The 18,826-nt window shown below is 41.3% G+C and overlaps 1 protein-coding gene across 3 annotated transcripts in view; it reads right to left on the bottom strand.

The window, feature by feature from the left end:
• Window positions 1-261: 261 nt before the first annotated feature.
• Window positions 262-18,826, bottom strand: part of wnt7bb (wingless-type MMTV integration site family, member 7Bb) — a 30,293-nt gene continuing 11,728 nt past the window's right edge. For all 3 annotated transcript variants that reach the window (XM_039809921.1, XM_039809920.1, XM_039809922.1), the window contains exons 3-4: window positions 5,878-6,149; window positions 262-1,868 (exon numbers count right to left, since the gene is read on the bottom strand). In XM_039809921.1, the coding sequence (XP_039665855.1) occupies window positions 1,389-1,868; window positions 5,878-6,149 (752 nt within the window). In that variant the 3' untranslated portion in view covers window positions 262-1,388. The remainder of the gene's footprint in view (window positions 1,869-5,877; window positions 6,150-18,826) is intronic.

Genomic DNA, 18,826 nt, shown 5'->3' with positions numbered 1-18,826 from the left:
TAGCCTTGTGTTAATTGAAAAAATTATACTTTAAACTATAAACGTTTGTCGGGCAGCATATCAGGCAAATAATATTAATCTCTTCTATAGTTGTTGTTAACTTTGTGCTATTACATGCATGGGTGTGTAGTTCTAACTAATCACTCCACTGACCACAGCTTTACAGATATTTATAAAATGTATTAATCAGTATCTCTCTTTAAATTTAAGGCAGACTGCAGGTTCAACTCCAACTGATGTTTTAGCAATGAACTGCCAAACTGAGTCAAATAGGAGTTTATTTAGTTCTCATGAGTCGTATCTGAATAGTAAATATCAGTGCAGCACTCGACAACACATCCAGCAACATATCAGCTTCATGTTTAATGAATTGAGGAAAAATCTCTGCTACTGTATATTAATTGAAATTGCAAAAGCATCCAAATAGATGTTACTGCTTGGGGAAAAATACTACAAACAAATTGCAGTATGCTACAGTAAAATAGAACCAAGGTGTTTGAATGTGAAACACACTGTAATGATGTTGTTGTTTTTTCCCGATGAGGTGTTTTAGGGACTGGGGGGTAATTTTCTAAAAGACACACATTTTCAGTCAGAGTTTCTAAAAAGTATTTTTTCTTTACACTTAGTACAAAAAAGACATCTCTACCCGTTAGTGCTTCGTTTTAAGATACTATAACATAAATAAACAATTTATTTTCAGTGTTCAGAACAGACAGTTCCAGTGTGACTGGAAAACTAACATACTCCACCATATTCCAGTTGGCAGCAGAGGGTTTAACAGAGTTCTCCACTCAGATTTTGGCGCACCCCAACGCGCCATACTTACAAAATGTTCTTCATTTCTACAAACCTCCAACATAAGCCTCAGCCAATTTGGGGGGTTATTCATGTCAAGATTCACTTTTTCTCGCCTTTAGTGAAAATATGACAAAACCCTTAAAAGTAAAAGTAAATCTCTCCCAGTCACCGCAGCTGCTGTCATTTTGATCAACTCCCAAGGTTACTGTGTTTCCTCTCCATGCACGAGTCTCTTGTGAATTTAACAATTACAAATCCCAGAGTGCAAAGCACAGTTTCCATGAGAACCTCATTCATTACCTGTAGTCCCATCTTCACTGTGGATACATCAGTAAATGAGCACAACCTCTATGTGACAGAAAAGTTCTGGGGTATTACCTACTGATATTTAGCATTTACTTTCTGAAAAGAAATAGATAGATAGATTCTGCTGTGCAAAACGATGCCATGAAGAGCTGATAGTGTAAATTCCATTCCTTTATTTCAAAATCTCTCACTGGTCCATGTCACACTTTTATCTCGCTTGAGTCTTCCTCATTCAGTTAGTCCTTGGCGCCTCACTTCCTGGCACTGAGTTCCTTGTGTCCTTATTTGCAGGTAAACACCTCCGTCCTCTCACTGCACGTGTTGCACTTGACAAAGCAGCACCATTGGAACTTACAATTGCACTGCCAGACTTTGGTGTACTGGTGTGTATTGTAGCCCCGCCCGCAGCACATAAGGTCGCAGCCGTCTGTATGTGGTGAGGTGCGGTTGCACAGGCGTCCCTGGGTGCCCACGCTCCCCGTGGCTGCGTCCTCCTCGCAGTAGTTGGGCGACCTCTCGATGTAGACGAGGTCTGTCTCCATGGGCTTGCGGTAGCCCTGAGTCTGCTTCACCTTGAGGTGGGTGGGCTGGCGCAGTCGGCTAGCCCGGACTACCTCCACGTGCACAGCTTCGTTGTACTTGTCCTTGAGTACGTAGCCAATCTCTCGGAATTTGGGGAGTGTAGTCCAACAGGTCTTGGTGGTGCAGGAGCCCGAGACGCCGTGGCACTTGCACTCTAGCTTCATCCTTTCTTCTAGTACCTGGAGAGTAAAACAGAAAACATGAGTTCTAGAACTGTAGCCACTATAGACATGAAATTGGACTCCCAACCCCAAATTAATAAAAAGACAGAGAACAAACCCCATGTCTCTCTTAAAAGGTCGGTTCACCCAACTTACAAAAAAAAACTGTCAATAATCAGTGGTATCTGCATGGCTAGATAGTTTTATTCATCTAGGTTTTCACACATCCCAATACAATTTTGTCTAGATAAAACAAAAGTAAATTAGACAAATTCAAGAGAAATGTGTCTTTACAGACACAATGTCTCTGTTACTCTAGATAATCTATAGAACATGATGCAACAGCAACTATCTGCATGTCTGCTGTATATATGACTATACAAAAGTACCATGGTGAAAAGTACCATGGTGAGACAAAAGTACCATGGTGAACCAACTCAATTTCAGTTCCACTTACATTTTCCAAGATTAACATCACTCTATATATGCTTGTGTTGGTGTATGAACTGTTGAAATCTCTCTATTCTTTATTTTTGCATTCCATAAACAATTGATGAATAAATTGGTTGAGTGAAGAGGACAGTAAACATTAATGAATACACTTTTAGCTTTGTGTTGTGCCACTATGTAAGTGGAAAGAAATCCAAATATTAGATTTCTTTTGTTTGTAAAAACTGTGTTGGCAATGTGGCATTTCTTATCTGCCTCCATGCTTCTAGTAAGTGGTGACTGTGCTAGTGACTTACACTGTAAGTTCAGTGCATTTATGACACAGGTACTTAAATCAAATCAAAACCTGGCTTGAGTGCAGAGCGAGAACTCTCTGTGAAGAAGACAAATCCAGACATATCTGAATTTCTAGTCATGGATGACATGCAGTTGCATGTCCTGAGGGAGGGAAAATTGCACTTACTGGTAATATTCCATCCTGTAATTTTGTCTACCTTCCCTAAACCACATCAATGACAGAGAATAATAAACATGGCTCTAATAGAACTATCAATCAACTTAGATAATTTGAATCCAGATTCTTGTGTTATTGATTGTTGCACATGCAGTACAAAACAAAGACAAACTCAATTAATTGTTTACAGCTGGACAAGAGACTTGAGGTTTATTTGACTGCCTAAACATTATGATAAATAGAAAAAAAGAAATGTTGCCACATGCATGAAAGTGGATCACAGTTATGTATTAAGATGCTTTTAGTCAAAGAGTCATTTCAAATGCAATAATGTCACATTTTTTTCGGTTATTCCCTTACTCAGACATGGACTTAATTTCTCTTTGAGGTTATGTCCAACATATGGTACAAAGGGCAGAATGTCTCCTCCTTGAGGCCTAATCCTGGGGCACATGGGAAATATTGTGTGCTGTCGTCAGTATGTAAGTGTCAATCCTCATGGGACTAAGAAACTAAAAAACCTTAAAATACAAACTGTGCCCTCTTCGGTTTCTGGTAAACTGTTCTCAAAGGCAAAGGGACAGAGAAAAAAGAGGGTGGAGTTCAAATGGGTCATATTAACACAACTGTAATAGTCCTGACATGAGTCCTTTTACCAAATTAGGAACCCCCAACTTGCTTGAACGAAGTGTGTGTCTTTGTTGTATAAGATGTAAGTTTGGTTGGCAGGGCATTTTTCCAGTGTAGCTTTTTTCCTGGCACCTCGCCTCGCCAGTAGCACAAGTCATCATTTCTATCAGATACTTACAAAATGTACACAAGTTGTTCAATATCTGTCTGTCTGTCTTGTCCATGGGCTCGTGTGGTCATAGTTTCACAATTTGGAACATTTTTGGACATTTGATTAAAAAAGCATGAGCTCCACCGACTTCATAAAAACCTGGGGTCAGCTGTCAATCTCGCCTCGCATGTTGATTCAGGTTAAGGATTTCCAAAAATGTATAGCGCAAAACCCACAAGGAATGCCTGGTATAAGGAGTCTGACAGATGCATGGAAACATTTACTTAAACTGTGTCCATCAAAGCCTCTGATCTGTTATTAATTAGTCCAATATGACCAGATTGCCATCTAAAGATCACTTGTCAAACACATAGCCCCGACGCAAGATGAAAGATCTGGTGATTTACTGGGTGTTCTTTTACATTCGGTTTTGTCACAGAATCTATTGAAATTAGAGTTTTCTGTTTCAATGATGCTTCTTAGAGATTAGAAAACACAATATCAGCTGGATCCTATTGGAGGACTTCCTTCCTCATCAGAGTCAGCATAATTTGTATTAGCTCATTTGTCTTGAATATATTGGTGTTGAGACTCTTTTTTCTAATACAAAATTTCCTAGCACCTGCTGGCACATGATACAAGAATGAACAAACAAGATCTACGGTACTTACATGTAAACTATTCTTCACAATAAAAATAGCCCAGCAGAAAGGGGAGGATAATATTCTGCATGAAAACAACACTGTCAAAAAAAGGTAATTTCAAGTGTCTCGTATCCAGAAAACATCCATGTGTCTTAATACATATACGCATGTGTCTCTGTTGGCCAAATCTGATGGCAATCTGTCCAGGTTTTCCCAGGCTAAATGCTAATCACGGCCTAAACTCAGGTCCATCTCCTGGTGACCAGAAGCTGTTTGGTTAACTGCCAAGAACGCTAAGAAGAACAGTAAGCAATAATCGCGCGCTAGCTAAGAACTATCCATGAATCAACACAAATGCATGGATGAATCACATTTATGGACTTTGAGCAAAGTTTAGAGGCTCAGACCTCTGTGTCCTTAATGACCTTTTCCAGTCTAAGAGAGATTTCAGCTTCTCACTGTCTCAGCAAAGAGGAAATCTGACTTTTGCACATCCTCCTACGTAGAATCCCGGGTTTCTGAGCCCCAGAGTGAGAACAGCAACAGTGCCAACTCCAACCCTGACAGTCCAACATGCCAGCACCCTGGCATGCAGCACAGACCCTATCAGTCTGCTGTGTTAACAGCGGCATTGTCGGCTTGCTTTCACACCCTGAATAGACGCAGTCAAATGGCAGTGACATGTTTTGGTATTGTGCGGAGAACTGCAATAATATCCTGTTCCTGACTTTACACTTCATAATTCCATGAAAGGCGCTGGAAAGAGGGGATGGCAGTCCTCCATCTGGCAACCATTGGCCAGGCCCCATTTTCCCAGTGGACACACAATGAAGCCCAAGTTATTAATTAGATCCATTTGTCAACATAACATCATCTCTCTTTTTTTAACTGTCACACTTTTTCTCTCTCTTTCTTTCTTCCATGACTGTTCTGGGATGACTAATAGCAAACAAACATGTCCATAATGAAGTTTGCCAACACACTCTCTCAGAAATAAAAGACACCCTTTTAGAATGGAAAGATATGTCAACAATTAGCTGAAGCAAAACAGGCTGCTGAAAGGCTAACAGTGTGATCAATCAATCAGCAACTCGGTCAATCACAGTCCTTTGCCACATTACTGTGTGACTTTTAGCTCTTTATCTGGGACTGTTTTGCTCTTTTGCAAAGGAACACATTAACACACGCATGCATCAAGTTTGTATAGGTTGAGTCATACAATATTTTGTGCCTTTAAAGGAAAATTATTTCATGTAATCTATCAAGGACTCACTTAAAGAATAACTCTGCTTTATTACAACTTGGGCCTGATTTCCGCTCTTTTGTCTATCCTTTCTATCGCTTTCGATAACATTGTACTCACCAAAGTAATTGCTAAGATCTGGGAGCACAGCAACATCGCTACAACAAAGTGGAGCACGAAACATGAACAGTAAACAATCTGCCAAGCTGTAAACAAACTTAACATTAATGACGGATTATCTTAACCACTAGATTTTGAGATGAAAAGAAAAGTGAGCACACCCAAAATGTTGGTAATTATCTGTGGCAAGTACAATAGGTCTAAGTTAAAGGAGATGTGATAGACGTTTTTAACAGACAGTTTGGGTTTCAACATTTTGGCCGTTTTGTGCCCCTTCAGACTTCTTTTTAGCACATCTCTTGAAAAACATCTGATATCACGAAAAATATTTTTACCTTTCTCCCTGCCTCATTGTTATGCAAGTTCATCAGGCGGCGTGGGGTCTTTTTAATCTCGCGGGCATCCACGAAGCGTCGAGAGAACTCGATTCCATATTTGATGTCAGCCGAGCAGCCTCCCCACTTCCATCCTTCCTCCTGATTGTAATAGCCCTGCTTCTCCCGGTCACAGCCACACTGGCTCAGGTTGCCCTGGCTGCACGCTGCAGTGATGGCGTGGGCCACCCCTGCAGCTGTGATGGCGTAGGTGAACGCTGCTTCTCGACTGCCTGAAAGTGGGAAAAGAGGTCTTTTAGGAATTTAGAAATACTAGGATGAGTTGAGATATTAGCAATTTGTAGATTCTGCCACAATGAAGCTACACAAAACTGTAAATGTTTAGCACCCACCAAAACCATTAGAGACTCGTATAAAGATTATGTCATACGGAAATGACAGATCAGACACCCAATTACCCATTCTGCCTTTGTTTTGTGAACTCAAATACCTTCCCAGCTCATTTTGTCATGGTTTTCTAATATTGTAAAAATGTAAGTCCTTAATTGGGCTAATGCTGACCACGGTCACCTTCTGCACAGTATCAACACTCCACTCCAGTCACATTATGAGTTGTTGATTTTGACCTTGATTAACAGCACAGCAATTCCATCGTCTTGATAAGCGATCCATTTTTCCTTCCCTCTCCTAAACAGCTTTCCTCCTGCACCTTGGTAGAAATGTGGTAACATTTCCGACCGCAAAGTCCTTTGGCCCAGCCTGCGAGAGTGCAGTGTTGGAATTTCAGTGTGGGGAGAGCTGGTCTAGGTGCTGTCCAAAGTGCTGAATTCCTCTACAGGAGCACCTTGTACTGCTGCCCACACAGCAAACAGCTGGGGTCTGCAGGTCTGGCTGACTCACTCACACACACTGCTCACTGGCAAGAAAGGAGACACTCTGGGGAGCAAGAGCCAGATGGTACCAAGACTGCACAAGATCAAGTCAGCAGCTAACCCTAAACAGGAGATATTTTAAAACTGTTCTGTGGGTTTTCCTGTAGTGTTGCTGTGTGAAAATCTTGTAAATCCAATTTCTGTTATTTCTGCGCTTTCATCTGATCATGGGATGATCAAATTGAAGTATTATGAGTTGAGAAAGTTATTTGACTGACAAAAATGCACAATGCCATGTTCAAGCGAAAATAAGATGCAGTTTCCACAATTACTAATAAATGTTAAATAAATACTGTTTGAATAATTAAAGCGATAGTGCGTAGTTTCTGCCGCCCCCATGAGGAATTCTAACTAATGACAACAAAACTGTTGGCGCGTCCACATGATACAAGTCTTCTGTGACCGCACACTGCCCCCCCCTCCTCCATGCAGTTGCTAGTAGCCAAGGAGGACACGGAGGATTAAAAAAACATGATGAACTCTTTATTCATCTAGGTTCTTAATTATCTTCACTCAAGTTTCTGCGTGGGAAGTCACCGGACGCCACAATCTTCTGAACAAAGCCATACTGACAAATACAGAGAGAGTTGTGTGGAGCTGATTAATTAACTTTGTAGCAACTCATTTGGCAATGGCTTGAATGTAATGGACATTCATTAATATCAAAAAGTTACGCACTAAAGCTTTAAGTCTTGTAGAAACAAATTTGTCCTGCAACTTGTTGACTGTTGATTAATATGATGATTCATTATTTTAATTTATTGAGTAATCGTTGAGTTTATATAAATGTCAGTGTGCCCGATGTGATGTCTTCAAATTGCCTGGTTTGTTGGACCAACAGTCCAAAAGCCAAACATATTCAATTTAAAATTATATAAAACTGCAAACCCTCATATACGAGAGGGTGAAATCAGCAAATGTTTGCCATTTTTCCTTGATAAATGGACCTAAAAGATTAATTAGTTATCAAAATTGTTGTTGATGGATTTTCTGTTGATCAAATAATTGTTTCAGCACTATGACAAATCACGTTTTTATCATGGAATCATGTTATTAAACAACAGTTATTTGGAATATCAATGATGGATTTAAGATGAAATGGTAGCCAAAGGACTATGGTACACATTTAGCCAGAAGGTGGCAATAACCCTGCCATACCAATTCTTTTCTCTTTCTAAATAGTCTAGAGTCCTCTACTTATCTCCTAATGGCTACAGAGGGCTGGCTTAAAAGGCCTCCCCTGGTCTAAAACAGACTGTGGGCTATTACAACCTCGGTCTCTCTTCAACTGGCAGTAATCTGGAAGCGGCCGAGCAGCAGAAACAAGGCTAACCGCAGAGCAGAGAGGAATGTTTTATAAGTCTTTTGATGTATGTTGTGTAATGTACTCAGTTGCAATTATTTGAATCACTCTAGGTGAAATGCATTTTTTCTGCACTTCAGAGAGCCCAAAGCTCCTTGATGATTTATCATTTCCTCAATGGCTTTCAGAGAAACAGCCAAGAAGCTTGTCAGATCAGTTTGGCAACATTACATCAGATCTAAACAGCAACTGCAGTGTTCTGGACATTGTGTCTTGATGTAGCAAAGAGCAATGGATATATCAAACCTTCTGTGGTAAGAGCCTCCTCAGAGACTGATTTATTTTTTAAGTAAAGTCAAGTAAAGTAGTATTTTTTGATTTATTATGAATATTTATCAGTCAAATCTTAAATGTATTCCATTGGACTACTTGGCTGTAACATGTTCAAACATGTCAGATGTGAGAGATTTACAATATGTTTTTAAATTAATGGAGTTTAAACAAATATGCAAAACTTTCTGAGTGCAAAGGGGACCTGCAACAGTGTTGAATCTGGCGAAAAACTAAATGAGCAAGTAGGCTTTGTAAACATTCAGTGCCTACAATGAATAAACTGTCAGATACTGCAGATGTAACCACTGTCATCCACCAAAAACAGAAATAATATCCTAAAATGAGCAAATGCAGGAAATGTTTACATCTGCAGCAGCAAAGCACAACAATAAAGTGGAAATTATAAGGAAATAAAACACAAAAATGCCTCAATATGGCCTGTGTAATTTTGCCTGACCAAATAAACTTTTAACAATTTCAAAAGTTACTAGATGTAAAATCTTTGCTTATTTTACCTGATTTAATGGGTCTAGCCTTGGCGTGCTGCTTTACATAAAACAGAATAGTAACATTTACTTATCTGTTGGGGTTCATATTTGCCTATTGCCTAATTTTATGGAGCTTTTTTGCATTAGGTACTTCTAAATAAACTGCCTATATGCAGTCATTTGCAGCTGTTTCTTTTTTTTTTATTTAATTTCCTTTTTCTTCTTCAGAGGGATTTTTTGCACCTTTTATTCTAGTCTCAGGGGCATTTTCTGAACTCTAACAGACGTTTTCACCCAAAGCCACTGTTAATTTCCTATCTTGGCAGGGGTGAATACCACGGCCACAGGTTTGCCCGGTGGGGACTGACTCACAACCACTTGCTTCTTTGGTTAGCAGCAGAGCTGTGCCCCACCAGCTTGTGGTAACATTCTGCTGCCCCCACCTCACACACATGCACAGATGGAGGCGTGCAACCATAATGTACATGCATTCACACGCATACATATGCACGCAAATACTCAGTAACCGGCCACATAATAAAAATACACAACACACTCACACTACCCTCCACCCTCACACACATATACTGTTAAAAACACATTTGCACATAGACACACAAACAGAGCGTCACTGTAATGTTTAAAACAGGATAAAGGAAGTTTCCAGAGAAAGGGTGGTTCCCTGAGCCTTAGATGCATGCCCATTTCTGGGCCCATTGAGTTGTGCTGCTCATGGGGAAAATGATGATGATTGGGCTTGTACTGGTTGTCACCCCCTGGTGGGTCTGGCACTGCCAAGGCTCTCCCTGGCCATAACGAAAGCCAATTACACAAGCCATGGAACTGTGGCGATCAAGACCCTCTTTTTTTCTTTGTGCAATGAACCAAAGAAGACATCGGAAATTAGATCGTTAAAATATGTTGTCCGCTGGGTATAAATATCCATGTTTATGGAGCATTCAATCTCCCTCTTGCCTCATCAATCACATTATTTTTGACGATTCTTTATATCAAAAACATAAAAACTACAATCAAAGTTATTCACTGCATTTAATGCAGATTCATGCTTGAAAAGTAGGTTAGGTTAGAATAAGTAAAAAGGCATGATAAATAAAGAATGCATTTTGGTGCCCCAAAGTGACTGAAATCAAAGACCCAAATGTTCTGAGTGCACTGAAGAAAACAAATATATTGATACAACCACAAGCAACAGTGCTCTGTTGTCTTGTGTTGGATGTTGTGTGTGCAACATTATGTTACTCCCGTGCCCTCAGGAAAGGAAGGCCCTGCTTTGCTTAACAGCCGTGCGGTTGATGAAATGCGGAGGAGAAAATGCACCCATAACAGCAGCTGAAAGCCCTACAGAGGCTGGCCCCAGAGTCCTGACAGCCCTCCAGGAGGAACCACCCTGGGATAGCCTCGCTAGCTGCCAGTGGAAAATTGGAGTGACCAGAAAAACCTCAATGAACTTGGAAACATCCAGGAGAGAAGAATGGGGGAATATTAAACCAGATGTCTAATGGAGTTTAGTGGCAAGTGTCTGCTACACTATCCAAGAAAGTAGGGAAGAAGATCAGCCTTGCTTTACTCAGAACAGGTACAAGCGTTCATAAACAGGCATAAAATATCCTGTTATATCCCGTGTCAGGGACTAAAACCAGAGATGTAGTGAAAGATAGTGACTCAGTGTGCCTTGGCCTTCACATTGACTGACCACACCACTTTGGACATGGGCCCCTGCTGCAGTGCCCGTCGTGTCGTTTGACCATCTGCCGAAACTGGGACACAAAAAGAAATCTCTGGATGTAGTGGCTCGCCGCAAAAAACGGCAATCTGTGTTTAGAGCCGGAGGCAGGCACACCGCTAGACAAATTTCACATGACACAGCGCAGGACATTTACAACCGACGACACTATGCAGGCAGTGCTGGTGTAGTATGATGTAGTAACACTGCCGCTGACCTCAACGGGCCTCGCTTTCTTTACTGCTCACAGGCTATGGTTAGGCTATGTTGCTGACAAGAGAAGAAAGGGAAAAGATATACTGAAGGGACTTGGACACGGGGCTGTGGAGGCCACTGCTGTAGCCAAGAACCAACCCAAGGTCAATTTGGTTGTGTGCCTATCCCACGAGGGTTGAAATCTAGGGTTGAAATCTAAAATGGGAAACAAACAGCACCATGTTACATCTTATGCCTCACTTTCTGAATACAATTTTCTATTTCTATTTTCTTACTATGATGACTAAACTCACCTGCACAGAGTAGCTGCTGTACATGTTGTGCTTGTTTAGCTTTTAAAAATCTTGTTAGCTGTATGTTAATGTTTAGATCCTGGCACTGAGAAAGCTACTGACAACTAGATTCAAATTAATTGTTTGTGTCAGCATAATTGGCCACAATACTGGATTCTGATTCAAACAATTAAGGTCGCACAAGCTCATACAAAGGTCTGTGGCCAATGCGAGCTGCAGTGAAGCATGATGTAAGAACACTGCAGATGCAACTTAATTACTGCAAAGGTGAGGAGGACCAGATATAGTAAGAGGATAGGGGAAGACATTTAGCAGATTAAAAGGGCTGGAGAGAAGTAGTTTAGGCTGGAATACTGGTGGGGGTCTTGCCAAGCAACAGGACAACAGCCACATGCACAAACACACACTGAAACACACACAGACCGGCAGAGCCCAGCAGTGCAGTTGAATGGCCTCTCCACACAAGCCAAGCCTGTTGGTGGAGCAGTGAAGGGGAAAGCTTTTTAAAGGCCCCCTCATCCCCGACATGCACTCACACCCCGGGGACAGAGGAGGAATGGATTGCATAAGAAATTACATCGCAACAACACAACGATACACTGGAGTTTTAGAGCTATATATCCATTAAGCACAAGGACATCCTGTCACGGACAAATGGCAGTACAGTGAACAAAGGGAAAAGTGTCACCTGCTGGTGGCCAGGGGTCTTTACACTGTGGTGGTGTTGACTGACAGTATATTACAAACAGGACAGGACACAGCAGTTGAAAATTCCCAAAACCTGACACCAGTTTGCTTCAATTACGCAACTATATTTTTAAGGTGGACCAGGATATTACCAAAGTAGTTAAAATTACTGTTTGTGGAACCGCATGTAGATTTTACAGAATTTTAAACTAAATACTGTTAAAGGTTTCCCCCTACTCTCTCTGTCTTGCTGCACACCCACTCTCTAAATAAAGTGAAATACCTTATGCCGAGAAAGTCCCAACTTTTCATTCAATAAAGCAAAAACTAAAGTTAATAAAGCAAGATAAATTCAAATAATTACAACATACCAGCTAAAACAAAAGAGTGAATCAAATAGAAATTGAGATACCTTTAATCTTGGGGGTTATAGCACTGATTGTATGTAAGTTCATATACATTAAACAAGTTATTTTTCCAAACTGTACATATATAATAAAGTTATGACACCCAAAACACTGAAAACAAGCTCTACCCGATGCTTTGCCGGCACTGGAACTGTGTCTCCAGGGCCCCATGGAAGGGGAAGAAAGTTGGAGGAAAACCCCTTGCTTTGTATACCAATCACTGAACTGACTAATGCGCTCTCTACTACTGTTTTCCGTTCCGCTTTATGTACTGTTGCTATGAACATATGCTTCCAGCAAATTATAGACAAAGTTGTGGTCTGTGAGGTTTGCAGCTTGAGGAATTAGCACAGCCGTGTTCCTGTACAATAAAATAATATTGTTTTACCAGAACTAGGCTCCACATTCTCAATGTACTCACATCATGGAGCTGGGGAAGTGACACGCTTTGGCATAGCCGCTCACTGTAGGGTCCCGAGTTTGATTCATATAATAAGGAGGGCTTTGAGCAGTAAAGCTAAAACAATTATGAGGGTATTTAACGTTGCCGGTATTAAATGCTGAGAATCTAAGTAAGCTGCCTCCCAGGCATAGAAAATTGGGCTGGCAGAAAACATCTCAAAAGCATCCTTTTTCTTCCCTGATCTCCCTGAGGTGGAGATAAAGCTTTTTGAATGAATTCCGAGACTTGCTAAAACAGGCACAAATCCATCTTCCTACCCTTTCATCCTAATAATGAGACCGAATCAGGACCTCACCTGCTCAGATCTGGAAATGTAGATCTGTATGTGCTGAACACGGTAATCATCAAGTTCATTTGAGGACAGTGTCGAGGATTTTCCTCAATTTCAATCCCATTTCACTTTGTTTCATCTTCAATGGAAACATATTTACCGAGATATATATCAATCCCACATCGTATCATTGAAGATATCATTATCATCATCACTATAATCATCGAGTCAAATATGCCACTGATGACATGTTTCCTTTCTCATTACAAAAGAAACTTCCAGACCTAACATTTCCATATTCGTTAATATTCATCAAACCCTCAAATAAAGCTCCAGGTCTCTTCACATCCTCTCCCTCCTACCAGTGTCTCTTTGCCTCAAACCCACTAACTCTCGCTCTCTCTGAGCTCTCACCTAAGTGGGCCAGTAGCGGTGTGATTGTTGGCACATGTAAATGTCCAGTGCCGGCCCTGCGTGTAGAGAATACAGTGATCGGCCTGGGATTGTGTGGAACAAAGCGCACTGTGAGATTACAGTTGATCCTCTCGCATCCTGTTTCCTCCTGCGTCTAGCGTCACTGGCAGACACAGACAGACGCAGATCCCACCGATAACACAGCGCTGTGGGGAGGGGAGGGGCGAACGACTCACACACACACACACACACACACACACACACACACACACACACACACACACACACACACACACACACACAGGGGCCCGAGGGCCAGGGCCCAGAACGACCCTGGGCCACGTCAGCAGACAGACAGTGGGTGGGCAGCAGAGAAAGAGAGAGAGAGAGAGTGAGAGAGGGGTGAGGGAAAGGAGAGGGACCCCAGCTCCCGACACACCCACACAGTCTGAGACAGAGACAGAGCTGATGAATGAACAAGGGGCCTGGCGATGATAGCGCTGTTTGGTCGCGTAGGACGAGAGGCCCCACCCTAGATACAGACACATGTTGTGGGCAGGGGATGTGAGGCGAAAAATTGGGAGAAAAAGAGTAACTGATGACCTTTACCAAGCCATGATGACCACAGCCCACACACTGTAGAACAACAACACATCAGACTCCCTTATCTGATAAAAGTTAAGGGAAACATCCTACACATTGGGACTCACACATACACACACACACACACACACACGACTGCTCTGTTTCTCTGGGACTCCCATAGAGGAGGGCAGAGAGGATTACGGCTACCCACATGATGATGGGCTGAAAAATAGGCCTTTTATCAAACACCGTTCCACCATGACACAATGCACGCATCATTTCCATGCTGTTATCCGCATAGCATCAAGTACTTGGCTGCCTCGGAGTGAAACTGCAGTTTTGCTGGTAGCTCGGCAATACGATGCATTAGAGATATTTTATCTTTTTTTGCGATAGCTGCCTCGATATATCATCCTTGCATGATAATGAGAAATATTTTTGTATCTATACGGGATAACAGAATGGGTGAATGATTACATATATGAGTCGATTACATAATATATCAGTGGATAACCACAATGTGCCTGAAGGATGTACAACCGACAAAAACTAATCCCCAAAACGGAACAGCCTCGGCGGCGGTTATAACACTCACAGTCAACTCACTAAGCTCATATGTCAAACAGGGTATCGTCATAGTTTTATCAAGGAAGAATTTAACTGTGACGACTCTCTTCCTAATGATGATAGCCTTTAGAACATGAGAAGCAAAGCAATCTATTGAGTTTATAGATTCATTATTTCTTCTTTAAATTTTGAATAAGCAATGTAGGTGGCTACAGTTAGTATACTTTACAGCTGACTTATTTGCTTCCAAGGAAATAATGTTTATCCTGTAGTTGATATTTAACTTGTATGCCTGTTTTTAAGGCGCCATTACATGATTTGAAAGGAGTTTGTTGAAAAAGATCAGCTGGTCGAAATTAATATTTCAACTTGCATTTCCTCTTACTTTGTCAGAATGAGGAAACAAAGCACGAATGGAACCACATGGTCATTTGAATAGATTCTCTCGCTCGTTCATTATTAGCCTTAGGTTGGACTGTGATGTTGTACTTGCATTCTGCGGGGATATGATTTCACCACAAATGACCATCAACTGATTCCGAGAAGGGGAAGGAGCTCCGCCAATGCATTTATAATCTGCAAGTATTTTGTTGTCCTCAAACCAGAAGCTTGTAGAGCAGTCTCTGAGAGAAGAAATGCTGGATATGTGGGGGAAAAGAAAATGAATGGCTATTTTCGGCCTTCAACAACGAATAAAATGTGAGGAAATGAATGATTAACTACCACTGCTACTGTAATTTAGTTTACACCTGATTTTATGTATTCAATCATTGTGATTAGTTTTTGCCCATGAAAGCTCCTGTGGGGCCATTGTATTCTGTTAAAACAGCAGTTAAAGTGGTCTGAAATGCCCAATAACTGTCTTAAGTACTGTAACTGATATATGGAAACACTTCATTTGACACCACAATGATTCTTAAATAAGAGCCACAGCCATCAAAGATCTTTTTGAAGAGTGTGAGGTGGCATCAACTACAGTTGTATAGCAAAATATGAACAATATGCACAGATTTTCTGTTTTTTTCCATACTAGTTTAACACATAAAAACCAAAATCCTGTGCGATTGTCTCTGACACACTGCATCCAATCTTTCTTTTAAAGTGTATGGAATGTAAAACACTAAACCAAGATCTAAAAACTTCTATCAACCACATCGTCTTTGCACTTATCCTTCTCCACTGTGTAAACTGGGGGTACAAAAACCGACCTCAGCCCTGAGTTTCGTCTGGCTCTGTCTGTCTGTAAGTGACCTTTCCCCTCCTCTGAGAGGGAGCTCTGCTCAAAGGAGTCCTGCATCTCCAGCTCCCGATCAAGTACAAGCCTGTCCAGGAGTTTTTTCCACACAAGTGGTTTTCAATGAACCTGCTGACTTAAACATCCTTTATCTGACTAGACTCTGGTTTGGCCCCTGCAGCCCTGCAGTCCTGGCAGGTGGATCGCCTACTGCCTTCAGCACACTCTGAGCTTCCAAGGGGAGATGGGAGGGAGGGAGGAGGGAGGGACTGACTGGGAGGTGATACTATAAAGGAGCATGAGAAAATACAGATATGAACTCAGCCTCTATTCTCCAACCTCCCTTCAGCTGAAGCCTCCATATTTGATCATACTTTTGTATTGCTAACTACTCAGATAGACATTTCTTATCCAGTTTTTCTGTTTCATCCTGATAGTTTCTAGTCATGATGCACAGCTTAGGGCAACAACTCAGTGCCTATCTGAGGTAAATAAGAGAGAGAGGGAGAGACAGAGAGAGAGAGAGAGAGAGAGAGAGAGAGAGAGAGAGAGAGAGAGAGAGAGAGAGAGAGAGAGAGAGAGAGAGAGAAAGAGAGAGAGAGATGTATGATGTAGGTCACGGAGCAAAACAGACTTTTCCTTGCATCTTTTCTGAAAAGCGTTTTTGTTTCAAAGTAAACAACAAACAATATATTCCCTGCAATTCTACTGAAGCATGAACTTTTGGGCACTGCTAAATAAACATCACTGCAGTATTCCCTCTGCAGCAAAAGGCTCACCTGCTCAAGTGCTGGATCTATTCTTGTGCAATGGGCCAGAGGCAGAATGATTGAACTTTTGTAATATTTCACTGCTGGGACAACAAGAAACCTCTTTCAGATGAAAAGCATGAATCAGGACGGTGACAAACTGGCTAGAAAGTCAAACAGAGAGTAACCAGAGCAGGCCATTTTATGACAAGGGGGCCAGTGTTGGCCTTTGATGCTGAGTGTAGCCGTTGAAAGGTGTCCATTTTCAAGCTCTAATCGCCGACATCAAGTGCATTGCAATTTGAACAGAGCTGTAAGGTGTTCATAAGCAGGTCTTTTAAGTGAAGGGCATCTCCATTACAGGTGGTTAACCAAAAGAATGTCTGATGGTACACAAGATGAGGCTTTTTTTCAGGGGATTCAAAACATAACATTAAAAAAGGTAAAAAAAAAAAAAAAAAGTACAAATATACAGTAATAGATGAATTTATTACCAAATCTTGAATCATCACGGTTGAGCAATAGAATAAATGCGACAGGAAAATAAAGCGTGGTCACATGATACTGTTTGTGTTTAAAAGTTGAGGTATGGGGCACAGATCACTGGCTGGATCTAAGACACGTCAACCTATTATGTGAGATGTCTAACAGAAACCACATGGGGCTTTCGATGCACTTCACGCGTGGGTGAACACACTTAAATACGCATAATAAAACAGCATCAACAAATCACAGCCCTGGGATCAGTCTTGACAGAAATATTTAAAATAGAATGATTCATCCAGAAACCAGGCCAAGGATTGTGATTGGAGGATTGACCATGTTTGCCATTCATATCCTGAAACCCCCTCCTTTCCTTCTGACTCGCTGATGGATTTGTCTATAATTTCATTATTACTTCTTAATAGACTGCAACAAGCCACTCAATAACACCCATTTCTGTTAGCACAGGATAATTCATTCCACATTTTTACAGACTGAAAGTACCAACTCATGCCAACACATAGCAGGGCACAAGAAGAGGAGTGCTAAATCTGCTTTTGCAGAGGAAACAGACACACTTAAATTGCCAGTTTCAAATCTCACCGCGAGTTTATGGTGTTGTTCTCCAATTTGTCAGTTAGAGCATAATAAGGGAGCCAACGCTCTTTGCAAAACAGAGAAACTTGTGAGGGATAGAGCTGCAACAAGAATGGGGATGCTTTAATTTTCCATCAATCCATCTACCCTCAAGTCTTGTGTTCAGCAGTGTCATACACCAGTAAAGGTGCCAGAAGAAGCCATCTTCTGAACTGAATACACTTTTTTTCTGTTTACAGTAGAAGAGAAATAAATATCAAATGAACAGCCTTTGAAACTGAATCACCTCTGCTGAATGTAGATATCTCAGGTTCTGTAATGCTCTATTAATGCTGTGCTGTAATGCTCTATTAATGTGTGCTCTCTTGGAAAGCAAATGTAATACCATGGAGAAGCTCCAGAACAGAAAGACTGCCTCCAAGAGCAGGCTACACAGAGAGAATGCATTAGACTTGCGGTCGGCTGATCTTCAGTTTTTGAAAAAATGCCGACATCTCCTCCCTCCAGTCCAAAACTAAGACTGGATCACAGAGCGGGGGGAAAGGTTTAGTGTTCATAATTTGGGGGATTTGAATGAAAAACTTAAATAGGAGCGGAACGGGAATAGCTTTTCCCCTGTACTTGATTATGATTATGTGGGAATTTGCAGATTCGGAGAAGGGATTGGAACATTTTGTTGAAGGGGTGTATTCCATGATTTCATATGCCATGCTAAAGAATTCCATAATACATACAGACATGGTCAGAAAGCATGGTTACATCTTCAATCATGAGCAACAAACACTGGAAACTATCACTATCTGAGAATGTCATGTGCGAGCTGATGGCAGTTTGACAATAAGGTGATGAGAGAAATCGCCCACTTTTGGCAGCGGAGTTCTGCAGTAGCTGTGGCTTCTGTGGTCTCCCACGATGACCTAGTGGGACACTGCTAAACTGAACGAGCACTGTCAGATCCCAACCAACAGCATTCCCACCTACAGCAGCGGAGATCTTCATCCCACTTTTTAGTTAAACTTGGACAATTAAGTATCTCAGTGCTAACAAAATACATCATTTTTAATGTACAGAGAGGAAAAGGCTTAAACACCAACTAATGGTTAAGTAGTAAAACTGTGAACGAGTGGAAATCTCTAGGAATGCTAATACAGCCATAATTTTAAGGAACTGCACATAAAAGTCC

The sequence above is a fragment of the Perca fluviatilis genome, chromosome 8 (genome assembly GCF_010015445.1).
Source record: "Perca fluviatilis chromosome 8, GENO_Pfluv_1.0, whole genome shotgun sequence".
NCBI lineage: Eukaryota > Metazoa > Chordata > Actinopteri > Perciformes > Percidae > Perca > Perca fluviatilis.
Note: the sequence above shows the minus strand (reverse complement) of the source record. Positions and strands in the feature narration are given on the sequence as shown.